The 13,842-nt window shown below is 36.2% G+C and overlaps 1 protein-coding gene across 3 annotated transcripts in view; it reads left to right on the forward strand.

Moving 5' to 3' along the window:
• Positions 1–13,842, forward strand: part of rbms3 (RNA binding motif, single stranded interacting protein) — a 261,124-nt gene that overhangs the window by 78,114 nt on the left and 169,168 nt on the right. For all 3 annotated transcript variants that reach the window (XM_056475767.1, XM_056475766.1, XM_056475765.1), the window contains exon 4: positions 332–423. In XM_056475767.1, the coding sequence (XP_056331742.1) occupies positions 332–423 (92 nt within the window). The remainder of the gene's footprint in view (positions 1–331; positions 424–13,842) is intronic.

Genomic DNA, 13,842 nt, shown 5'->3' on the forward strand with positions numbered 1-13,842 from the left:
CTGTTACTGAGGAAATAGTTGACAAGCGTGAGCCTAGAACAAAATGGCCGTTTCCTGTCTCTCCAAGCACACACACACACACACAAACCCACACACAGACACAAGCGGCTGTGCTCAAACATGCAGACTCCTCTTGTGTCGCCACGATCAGCATGATAAGACAAACAACAGAGCGCTCTTGTTTTGACCCGTGAATTTAGCTCTGATAAATGTGTCTGATAATGTCTGATTAATGTCTGATAAAGAAGTCTCCAGCTTTTTGGCAAAAATACTAAGAAGTGTGTGTAGAAATGAGCCTTATCTGACTCTGTACATGTGTGTGTGTGTGTAGGATATGGCTTTGTGGATTTCGACAGTCCGGCGGCGGCGCAGAAAGCTGTAGCGTCCCTGAAGGCCAGCGGCGTGCAGGCACAGATGGCAAAGGTAAGCTAGGCTTTACACCGTGTCTAAACCAGGTGCGCAGTGACTTTCTAGCATCGAGTCATTTATTCCTGGAGAAAAAGAAATCTGGTGAAGCAACACAATTATGGGTACATAACGTTTGATGTTTAATAGGCAGCTGTGAGCTGTAGATTTTGTACCTATTAGATTTCACTGTGGACAGAGCTACACTGCGCATTGAGAAGTAGAGACACATGAAGAAAGTGATACTAATGAATGATAATAACGTGAGAGAACTAAAAACAAACCCAGCTGACCGTATTTAAAATTGGACAACATATACACAATTAAATAATTTAAAAATAAACCGACAGTATCAAAATAGAGAATATGATAAAATAGAAAGACAAAATGTAGTAGTGCAGATATAAAGAGTAAGTTATTTTGAACAGATGAGTTTTAAGTCTGGATTTGAAGAGAGGGGGATAGTCAATGTTGCGGATGTTAGGAGGAAGAGAATTCCAGAGTTTGGGAGCAGAGCGACTGAGATGGGCAGAGGGGACAGAGAGAGAGGTGGTTAAAGGAGGAGGATTTAAGGGAACGAGAGTGAGTGGTGATATGGAGGAGATCAGAAAGATTGATGTTAATTGTGCGAGGTTATGGATGGCCTTGAATGTATGCAGGAGGGTTTTTATATTTAACTCTGGGTTTGATTGGAAGCCAGTGCAAATCTTGTAAAATGGGGGTGATATGATGAAAATATGTACTTGATATGTTCTGTGAGCTTTATTTTTAGTAACATAAAAAAATAAATAACAAAAATGGAAGTGGTGAGAAAACTGCAAATAAGAAATCAAGGAAAATTAACGGAAAAATTAACGGAACTTTTTACCAAAACTCCATTACATTTTTTTCCGTTATGCTTTTAATTATTTTGTCTGCTTCTGTTTTCAATTATTCTGTACTCCATTTGAACACAAAATACATTTTAGTAATCAAATGGCATGTCTAAAAGTATTAATTTAATTTGACAACAATTTGTTAAGAGCTTTAATTTTAGGAACCATGTGCAATGTCCAAAAACTGAAATGAATCTAGATGTATATTTTGAGAGGTTGTGCGGGGAGATACTGTGAGTTTTGGTGCATTTTTGTTTAAATTAAATGAGTTTTTCGTAGACGAAAAGTCAGCTAAATAATCTTGCAGAAATATTCAGGTAAAATTTTGAAACAGTATTTGCCATTGTTTTAATCGTGCCCACTGTTGGACTTTTATACTTCTGTTCAACACACACACACACACACACACACAAAATTTCAAGAATAAATGGAATTGACTTCCATATTATTTGTTTTTCCTACTGTGGAAGTCAATTGTTAATCATGGGTTTGGTTGGGTAATAGTACACCACCTTTTTTTAGGTCTACTCAACTGGATTGAACATAAACAACTAAGCCCCCCCCCACCTCCCCTAAAATAAAAAACTTAAGAATTGTGTTGTTTCAACTCATTTTAAATAAGTAATTTGAACAGGTTGGAGCAAAGTTTTACAGAAAGTTGATTTCGCAGGTTGTTTAATATTTTGTTTTGACCATAGTTTGCTCAAAATATTCTGTGATTTTAATTTTTTTTATAGAAATATATAAGTAAAAAGTAAGTAGTTTTGCTTTTTAAACTAGTTTTGTTAATCTGTTTTAGTATGGTCGTCAAGCTGGAAACCAATGCAAATAAACTGCTAAGAAACAATTTGACTAGACTGGCATATACGAGCTTAAATCAGTTTAGACCTGCAACCCTTAAGCTGGCGTTCTTTGGTTTTTTTCCATCTGAAAGGAATGTAAAGACAGAGTATGTTGCTTCTAATTCTGATTATGGAATCCATGATGGCGATAATGATTATCGGGAAGATGTTGATGACAGCTGATGTGGTAAACATCTGTGGAGGAAGTATACACATGATTCTCTGGAAGTGCTGGAAATGGACTCATGAAGCTCCATGTCCAGTGTGCGCATTCAGATGCACGCACGCACAGTTGTTTAAAGCATCTGTCCTCTAATATTCATAAGCTTGCGGGCTGTCAGGATGCAGATGGTTTGTGTATCTGAAATCCCATTTAAATGCATGCCTGTCAGAGCTCTCCGCAACGCAGCAGGCCTCGTATGAAACAGACAGGTCATCTTACAGAGAGGAGGAAAGGGAGGCGGGGAGTAAGAGAGAGAGAAGGAGAGTGATTTAGCTCATGTTTGCATGTTTCCTGTGGTCTGACTAATAGAATTTACCATTTAAATTAAGTCCAGTCGACATCCTTTGTTGTGTAATGCTGATTACCACCATAAAATATTTTAGAAAATGTAAAAAACAAAACAAAACACCGAAATTAGTTCAACACAATATTGGTACAAATACTGTTTATTTAGCTTAACTTGCATTGAACCCTAGATATTGCTTTAGTGTGCTCGGCTTGCAGAGCAAAACTGTTTTCCAAACTGCATCTAATTGATAAGCAGAGCAGTTAATCATTTTTGGAGGCCATTCATAGGATCCGTTCCAAAAGCCAGTGAGCCGCTGCTTTGTAAGATGCCTTCAAAACGTACTGTACTGTATCTTCCACAGATGAGGAAATCCAAAAAATGCACTGGAATGAAAAAGAAAATGTTGTTGAAATTACCTTGAAATGATTTTGAAAGAAGTGTATTATTACGCAAAAATTTAGGCCTAAAAGTCTTAAATCTACTGAAATATTGAAATATTAAATCTTTTTTAATAGGTCTTAATTTTTCTTTGTTCATGTATAGCTCCCCAATCTGGCTATTGACTCTCGCACAACCAACAATCCCAATCTCAATCTCAATAAAACATTTTATTTAAAAATAGCATTTTAACTCTGTTTACCATAATGTATTAATTACTTTCCTTACAGTAACATTTGTTTAAAAGTTCTCCATTTATTTACTGCTGAGGATACTGACCTGAACTATATTTTTTATTATTAAATTATTATTAATGTATTATTAAATGTATTTAATTATAATCATTTTTGATAGGGCAAATGATAATCTTTTCCAACTGGGAGATTAAAAAAATTACAATAATCCCTAGCAAAGTCTTACATTTAACTTGATGAAACCTGCAAAAACCCTGCTGTAAGTGGTTTATTTCTGTTGTATTTTTTGTTTTCTGTCTATTTACGGTTGTGAATTTCATAATGGTTGTGAATTTTTAATAATTTCCTTGATCTCTGCTCTGTCCACTTTTGATGTTGAAAATTCTCTACAATTTAACAAAGTGACTTTTATTGACATTTCAGTAGTTTGAAATATTATAATGTATAAGAAATAGCATATAAAGCTTGTTACAAGGTGTTTGCACCATAAAATCTACCCAGACAATATATAAAAACTATGCAAAATATGCAAAATTATATTTAATACCAAAGTAACTATTTGCGTTTTTATGCATTGAATTTTTATGTATTGAAATACATATCTAGATGTCTTTAAAGCAAGTGCTTTGATGCTATTTATACATAATGAAGTAATAACATTAACTGTAATTTCGTTTTGCTTTATTGATTTATTTATTATTAAAAATCATATGTGATGCGGATCATGTGAATTTATAATTAGAAAATGCATCCTATGGAGTCCACTGGCAAGGTTTTAGGGCAAGACTATTATATAACTCTTATTTCTGCTGCATTCCTTTGCTCAATTTTAGAATATGAGGTATTTTATAAAGAAGGCAAACTTGATTAACTGCCTGGAGTTAAACAATGATTGGTTTGTAGCTCGAGCCAATCGGCACACTTCCCGCCCACCAGCACCCACTTCATTAAACCAGTCAGAGCTGATACTCAATTTGTTTTCTCTCTGTCTGAATATGAATTTCACGGAAATAGCTGTGTAATCTAAACATCCAACGTTTTTTTTCCAATTGAATTTTCGCCGTGCTGTGCCATATTAAGCGGAACAGGAGAGCTGTTGAGTCCTACCTGGGTGGAAGAAACATGGAAACTAAACTGTTATTCAGAGGAATTTACGCTGTGGAAGACGGCCACATACATCTTTTTAACAATGAGAGAAGGGCAATTAAAAGAACTAAATCGCCTGGCTTAAGGCTCATTAAATTAAACAGGAGCGCAATCGAAGAGTTTCCCTCTGCCCTATTAAACCTGTTTTCATTAAGAATTCTCTCACTTTAACAGTGCCTCTGAGCAACAAAACTAGCCTCTTAAACTTATTTCACCAGTGTATCAACCTTCTCCTGTGGCGATTTCTGCTTCTGTAGAAAATTTCAACATGGCAGGCATGCAGTTAAGATTGTGGGCCAAGATATTAAGCATGTGCAGATATGAAAGGACATATGCATGAGGATAAAAGATGAAACAAACCCATCTCGTGTTCACGTTCACCTTTTGATACTTAAAGAAAATTGCAAATGGACTGTTTTGCAATGAAATGCACCTCAGAGGCTTGTGGAATAGCGTTGAAATATATTTATAGGACAGAAACATATGCATTAATGCCACAGAGAGATGGGAACTGAATGGTGTATGCTAATGCGGTGTTTCCCAACCCTGTTCCTGAAGGCACACCAACAGTACACATTTTCAAGCTCTCCCTAATCCAACACACCTGAATCAACTCAGCAGAACATTAGAAGAGACTCCAAAACCTGAAGTGAATGGGTGAGATGAGGGAGACATCCAAAATATGTTCTGTTGGTGTGCCTCCAGGAACAGGGTTGGGAAACACTGTGCTAATGTATGTAGGTAGACATAAAAACATGTAAACAGTCAGTGTGCAAATATAAAATGTCATTGTACAGGTCTCTGTTGATTCAGTAAAGAAAAAAAGTAATGACGGCTCTATATTATCAGATTGTCAGGCATTCTAGTTCTAAAAAAATGTAGTTCAGTTTCTTTAATTTTGTCATCCTAAACATCAAAGTAGATGTAATGCAGAACGAAATGATGTTATAGATACCCAGAAAGAACATAAAACTCACTTGAAGCGACCTCAGCATTCAGTGAAAAATGGCGGTATATATCTTGTGAGCGATTGGACAAATTTTCTGCATGTCAGAAAAATAATTTTGTCCGTCACCTAGCCTAAACGACATTGTTTTGCATCGAAAAGGTTTATTTTTATAGATACTAATCATACAATATTTGTTCTTAGGTGAAAGTGTTTGTTTTGCATTTAGAGATTACTAGTTGTTTAGTATTAACTTTTAAGCATATAGGCGTTTTGCAATGGAAGGTTTGCATTTAGAGATTATTAGTAGTAAAGTATTTGTTTGTATAGAGATGGTGTTTTGCATTAAAAGTTTTACTAGTTGTTAGTATAAATTCGTACATAGAGCTGGGGGTAAGAAATCGTTTTTACGTGAAGTTTATTTATAAACAAATTTCGAGAGGATTCACAGCTGTTCCAACTTTAGCTCATGACTTATTATCCTATCAGACGATCCTTAACTCACTATAAACAACCAGACTTTTCTCATCTCAATATCTTTGTCTTGAAGAAACACCCCCCACCCAACCCTACTTTCCCTCCTTTTAAACGGGCGACACGGTGGCCAGTGATTAGCGCTGTTGCCTCACAGCAAGAATGCCCCTGGTTTAATTCCTTTCCAAACCAGACGACATTTCTGTGCCGAGTTTTGCTCGTTCTCCACGTGCTCGCATGGGTTTTCCCCGGGTCCTCCGGTTTACTCCCTCAGTTAAAAAACAAGCACCCTAAACAATTAATCAAAAATATTTTAGCAAAGCTCCGAGTACACCTTCTCAGCATCCATATCTGACACTTAGCTACACTAAGCAGGAGGGGGAGACATCGAGATCTACCTGAACTCAAACTCCCCTCTCGCCCTGCAACGGGAGGGAGCCCAGGGCTCGAGGATCTTATAAGCTCAGGGCTCTCTCCCGGGACAGCATGCCAGACAAGCTTTATTATCAATCATCAGCTAAGTGTGAACTCTTGAAAGATAAGCGCTCTGCTTTTTAGCTTTTAGTCAGTTGGAATTGATTTCTAAAGTGTAGGTGTTGTGCACTTGGGTTACTTTGCAAAAAGAATTATTAGTTCCAAAACCTTTTCATTCAATGTTCCTCACTGGTGGAATGATCTTCCCATTGCCACTCGGACTGCGGATTCCCTGGTATCCTAAAACTACAACTAAAAATCCATCTTTTTAGAGAACACCTGAACCCCGGTGAATAATACTTAAACCACCTATGCAAGCATTTTCTCTCTCTCTCGACTTCTCTCTCTCGATCTCTCAAAAAAAAACTGCTACTCTAGCACTAAATTCTTTGCGCACAAAAAAGTTACTTTGAATACAGTAAATAGCACTGGAATAGTAAATATTATGTATTGCCTCTTCTTGTTGAATTGTTGAATACCTCCTCAATTGCAAGTTGCTTTGGACAAAAGCATCTGCTAAATGACTAAAGGTAAATGTGAATAAAAAAAAAATCAGAAAACACCAAAAACCAACATAATATAGTTATAAACCAATTTAAAACCACAAAAAGAAATGAATAAATACTTAAATACGGATTACACAATTAGTTATAATAATAGTTATGATTTGTAGTTGTTTTTGAGTAAAACATAATTTGGTTTTATTCTGTAAATGATACATTTAATGTAAAACTGTTTGCATTTAGGGTGGGCTGCACAGTATATTGTTTTAGCATGGATATTACAATGCATGAACCTGCAGTAGTCACAGTGCAAGATCTGAACTGTTAAATTGGGATTATATTGGCATTATTGATCAGCACCACAGTTCAGAGCATGTGATTTTTGGGGATCTATTCCAAAAGCCAGAGAGTCAAAGCAGTAATATTGAAAAATTCTATTAAAATTATATGATTTGTGGGGTCATCACAAAAGTTTAACCCTAAAATAGTTTTTTTAAGACCTGTGACTGTGTAAGATTTCAAGCAAACTTAAGCCAAAAGATTACAAATGTATATAAACAAAGTATATTCATTATTTATACATTGAAGATTATACAGTGTTATTTTACATATTATTATTTAATATCTGCACCTCAATACTGTTAGATTCCACAGAAAACCATAAAATTTATTTTTATCTTTGTTCAATTTAGTTGTATTTTATGCAGATACTCCTCTACAAAGGCAGCACAGTAGCTCAGTGGTTAGCAGTGTTGCCTGACAGCAAGAAGGTCACTGGTTTGAGTCCCGGCTGGGTGGATTGAATAAACTAAATGGTTCATGGTCTATGAGTGCGTGTATGAATGAGATTTTATGGATGTTTCTCAATAATGGATTGCGGCTGGATCCATGCGTAAAACATATGCTGGAACAGTTGGCGGTTCATTCCGCTGTGGCCACCCCTGGTAAATGAGGGACTAAGCCAAAGGAAAATTAAATGAGTTGGCGGTTCATTCTGCTGTGGAAACTCCTGATAAATAAGAGACTAAACCAAAGGAAAATTAATTAATGGATAAATGAATGAGTTAGTGGTTCATTCCGCTGTGGCGACCCCTGGTAAATAAGGGACTAAGCCAAAGGAAAATAAATAAATGAATGAATGAGTTGGCGGTTCATTCCACTGTGGCGACCCCTGATAAATAAAATACTAAGCTGAAAGAAAATGAATGAATGAATGAATGAACTCTACAAAATAATCCCAATCAATGTAAAATGATGAATTCTTTCCAAACAGAGTTATAAGTCATTTTGTGAAATTCTATTCATATCGCAAAATATCTTGCAGACTAAATATAACTAACAACTAAATATCGCAATGTCAATTTTTGTCCAATATCATTCAGCCCTAATTAAGAGCATTGCTTCCCAGTGCTGGGTTGCTGCTGGAAAGGCATCCGCTGTGTAAAACATATGCTGGATAAGTTCATTCCGCTTTGGCAACCCCTGATGAATACAGGGAGTAAGCCAAAGGAAAATGAATGAATAACAATAAGGTGCCACAATAAGTAATTCCTAATATGCTTATATTGATGTCTAATTGCAACAAACGGAAAAAAATAATAATATTTGTCACCAGTTGTCATATTTTTGCGAAAAAAATCTCTAAATGACAATTGAAATGTTGTTATGTCTATAGCGCAAAACAGATATTAACAATTTTGTTGAAACCCATACTTAAGCAAATCCAGTAAAACAAGAGAGTTTCCAAGTGGTCTCTTAATAATTTCCATAACAGTTTATACAAGGCTGTCTGAAGTCAGTTCAAGAAGTGTTTGCTGTTGAGTTGTGTGTGTGTCTTTTAGATGCCTTTTATTTCAGATTTCATAACATCATTATGTGGATGCTATTCAAACTTCCAGTCCTTTTCTGCTCTTGTTTGTTGTGCTGGTCCTGCTGTGACGTTCTTATTGTGTCTGATTTTCTCTCAATTAACTTCAAGCAACGTCTGTTCGCACTTAAACAGATAATAAACTCTCCTGAAAAGTGGAGACTTTTATTTCTCACGTTTAAAACTAGTTTGCATCAAGAAGGGAATTTGTTTGGCAGGAACGCGTTATAATTATGATGCCATAATGAGGCGCTAGTATGGAATACTGTAATTGTGAGGGCATGAATTATTCATGAGACAGTATTTATGTAAATTGTTACACATACGTTAACTGTGTAATCGGTGCAAGAGGGAAGTAGACAAAAGTGTGTGCGTGTGCGAATTATTGGAGTAGTCGCCTGCAGACATGTCCTTCACATCTGAACATCTCTCCACACACTCTTCTGTGAATCCACATGCCTGCTGGTGATGCATGTTTGTGTGCGTGTGTGTGTATTTCCCAAGAGAAGACTTTGGTTTTGAGCTTCCACCCTGTGTAAACTCATTTTTTGCCAGATTCTTTGTACGTTGGCGAATGGAATAGAATCATCATGTAAAATGTCAAACGTTCTCCGAGTCTCGGTTTGAGGGCTCTTTGTTTGAATGCTATTGATGTGTAGTATTGTTTTCTGAAATTTCTTTTTTTCCCATGATGGACAAGGAACAAATGAAAGAAAAGAGGGGGAAAGCATCAAAGAAATTGTACTGCCAACTATGTTAATACAAAAAAAAAATCTGAGTTTCCATTTAGACAGATTGCACCTGGAATCCAGAAAGTCAGCTTTTTGTTTTCTGTTTCATGTGTTTTGGCACATTTTTGACAGGAAACGTTTTAAAAAAAAAATAACATTTACATTTGAAGAGATGGTCTGTGATTTTATGTTTGGCTTGAGGTTGTGAATGTGTGAATTGTAAAACCCATTTAAATTTACGTTTGTTAATAGTAAAATTTTTGGCTGCACCATTCTGGCTAAAATGAAAATCACAATTTATTTATTTATTTATTTATTTATTTATTTATTTATTTATTTATTTATTTATTTATTTATTTATTTATTTATTTATTTATTTATTTATTTATTATTGTTTTTTTTTGCTTAAAATCAGGATCAGGATTTTCTTATGATTCTGTAGATGTAAAATAAAGATTAGTATAAGTAGGCTATTATTATTGTTATGTCTCAAACATATGGTTAAACAACAATATTGTTAGGCCTTTGTGTAGATCTACTGTTGGTTAAAATGCTAAATTGTGTATAGACTTGGAATGGTGGACTTGAATAGACTTTAAATTTGTCCTGGGGTGCTTTTTTGAAAACCATCGTTAGCCAACTAAGGTTGCAAGCTCCGTCGTTACAAAAATAGTTAATTGATTTGGCATTTAACAAAATCCACCGTTCCAATGAACATTCGCAAACTGCCACCGTTCCAACGAACACTCACACCCACAGACATGCTTGGACAACACTGGAATACATCACATCCAGTAGGCCGGTGGCATACGGTCTAGTCGCAGGAGTTCAAATATTTTAACATACAGAGATGAATGGAACTCCATGCAGCTCCCGGACTACTCTCTATCTGAAATAAATGACTTCCGGTCTGTCGCTTGTCGTTTGTCTTGTGCAGTGGAAAGGCGGCTTTATATGTTTATTCTCATGCACAACATTCTGGGTTCTCTATGAAAGATAAAAACATATCAAATGCTTGTCGTAATCATAACTCAAAAATGCGATATGATCATTTAAATCACTCACAATAAGAAAAAAAACACACATACAAATCATACTTCTCGCACGGCTCCCAAACAATCGCTCTGTGTAACAGGCTGAACGTCATTTTAGGACCTTTTTCACAGACTATGCAGGTTCTGTTTACTAAAGTAGACACGGGAACATCCTCTCTGGTATATGCACAGCTCACGGTCAGCTCACATGTGATTTCGGCCCCGAATACATTATTACATGAAGACAGAAATTATATTTTGGGTGATTTATACAGTACCTTATAAATACAGTATGTGACTTTTTCAACACCATTTGGAGGTGTCCATGTTGCTGAGCAACGTATGTAAATCAATGTGAAGACTTGTGCGACTGCCTTTATGCTTCTCTCCTGAACTTGAAAATACATATAATTTGGCTGAATCTTAGAAACGCTGGATTAAGATCATGTGGGGGGTTGAATCGAGATTGTGATCTTTTTTTGATTAATTGTGCAGCCCTAGTAAAATAAAGATATTTAATAATTTAAGATTGTAACTGGCCGTTTTGAGCAGATTTGGTAATCAAATCTTGCTTTTTGATTGTATTTTTTATTTACAGATACAGTAGGACGACAGCAGAACCATCAATTTGAGTGTGAAAGTTCACAAAAAAGGTCTATATCCATAATGAAGGTAGAACAGGCAGTGGAAAGATGAATTCCTCTGTGCTCAACTAATGTCAAAATAATGAGGAGAATCATTGTGAAAATAATATACCGTAATCACAGACATTCCTGTCTGAATAGGATTAGATTTCTCAGAGGGGTTAGTCGAAAAACTGCAGGTAATTTCCTTTTTAATTTTTATTTATTTTTCCGGGGCGGTTTGAGGAAAACACAGACTTGCTCGAACAGAACAGGATTAAAATCGCAAAGTATGTCTCTGTGAAACACAAAACTAGGCTTATGTGTGCTATCAGATTTGACCTAAGCTTAGACTTACATTTACAGGCACTTCAAAATCATTTTGTAACATGATTGGAAAACAATTATGAAGTAACCAATATATTTCACAGTATAAGAGTTACTTCAATGTACATTTTACAGGGATGTCAAAATTCAGGATGCCAAAAACCAAAACTGAAAATGACCTTTTCGAATTTCGAAGACCTTTTAATTTCATGATATGTAATGGTATAGTTAATATAATATAACTTATTATAAATTAAAACAATCACACATACCTTCCTGTAGTTCAAAATTTAAATAACAAACATAGCAGAGTAAACAGAACATGTTTTAGTTTTAAAATTGAGCCTTAACAGAGAGATTCCTGAGGATTGATGCAGACTGTATATGTCATGGTAAGGACATTTTCACACAGATTAAGAAAAGGCAAAGCATTCAAAGTGTGCTGTATGTGTAGCACCATAATAATAGCTTGAGCAAGAGTCAAATCTAAGTTTGAATAAAAGGCAAGGTGGCATACTCTATATTTTTGGTTTGAATTCGTAGTGTTTATGGTTTTGTTTTGGGATTTTTTGGGGGTCAAAAACGTGGATGTTATGCCACTTTTTGCATTCAGAATTTCAGTGCATCTCTACAGTACTTTACTTTTATAAACGAGTCAAGTCTTTGCCATTTATTGTAGTTGTAAATCAAGTTGAGACTGTCAGCTCATTCCGCCACAGAGAAACAGAGAGAGTGAAGGTTCTGGAAAGCATTATTATTATTAGTTTGTCTTGTGACAGAAATATCAGGTGCCTTCGACAGCTGTAATCGAGAATGAACATACTGTGGCATATCCAGAATCACATTTTGGAAAATGTAAATCCTATAGTAGACTTTGGTGTTGTGTGAAACGGCATCTTTACAGTACTTTACTGTTATAATCATGTCAAGTCTTAGCCATTCCTTGTAGTTGTAAATCAAGTTAAGGCTGTCAGCTTAACAGAGAAACAGAGAGAGTGAAGGTTCTGGAAAGCAAATATTTGTTTTCCTTGTTGTGACAGAACCATTAGGTTGTTAGGGTTAGGTTTACAGCTGTAAATAAGAGAGAACATACTGTAGAACTGCGGGATATCCTGAAGACCAGACTCACGTCTTGGAATATGTAAATCCAAGACTAGACTTTTTGTGTTGTGTGACGAGACTTTAAAAATGTAAATTAAAATTCACTCTCGAGTCGCATCAATACTTGAAACATTAGGTACCATTTTGAAATATAGTGTTAGTAATCTTTTATTGATACCGCAGTCATCTTTTAGTAATTGAACAGCTTTAGATGGCTAGACATCTTTAAATGTCCTCATTAGCAGTACATTATGTAACTGTTGGATTAAACTAGTCTGTCTGAATATGTGTGAGTCCAGTTGCTTTTATGAGCAGCAGCAAAGTGGTAATATTACAGGTTTTGCTGCACCTTTGGCTTCCATTATGATTTCTTTCCCCGGGCCGTCTGAATAACTGTGAACACTCTGTGATAATACTGTGCATGTGTGTGTGTGCGTGCAACTGAAGGTCTTTTCTTTTATGCCTGCATAGAGATTTGCATTGTGTGCACGAGTGTGTATTTACATGTCTCTGCGAACTGTAATTGTATTACCTTCATGACTTAGTAGCATTGGTTTCTTGAAGCATATTCCCTTGCTTAAAAATGGTTTTGTTTTTTAATATAGCCGTATAGCAGGAGGCGGAAAAAATTCCCTCAGGGTATTATACGAGGGGAAGTGTGGAAAATGCTCTCATTCTTCTCCGTTCTCAATTTTGCGTGTGTCACGGCGTTACGGTGGCGCTAAATGAGGGCGAATAATTGCTCCTTAAAGAAGAGGGCCTTTCCATCCTCACGGACACCCCGTATGAATAAACCAGTCCAACAACTTCAAATTGAAGTTAAATTGTTTCCCCTTTCTGTCTGCTGTGAGAGGACTTATCGTTTCTTCACATAACCTCAGTGGTTTCCTCATTCATGCTTTCGTTCAAGCTGAAAAGTTGCGAGGAAAAGTGTTCCCTGCAGTAGAAGCTACCCGTAATAACCTAACCAAGGTCAGGTTGGTAATTAGAGTGTGTGTGTGTGTGTATGTGTGTGTGTGTTTGCCAGTCCCCATCACACCTTAAGCCCAGACGTGAATTACGCTGTGGGAGTCTGAGCTGCACCTGTCGCAAAGATTCCTACTGCTGGGTGACTGGCAGCTCTTCCACACACAAACACACACATACACACACTCAGACAAATGTACGTCTAGCTGGAGTGTTAGGAAACCTTGCAGCACACTAGTTTGGACGAATTGCCTAAATCCAGTGTTTTCCTGTAAAGCTTTATTTTTCATCCAGCTACTCTATTGAAGTCGAATTTTGTTATTTTCTGAAGAGATTGAGTGCTGCTTGCCCAGTGAATAAAGCATTGGTTTGCAGGGGCATTGA

Source organism: Danio aesculapii, chromosome 16, assembly GCF_903798145.1.
Source record: "Danio aesculapii chromosome 16, fDanAes4.1, whole genome shotgun sequence".
Taxonomy (NCBI): Eukaryota; Metazoa; Chordata; class Actinopteri; order Cypriniformes; family Danionidae; genus Danio; species Danio aesculapii.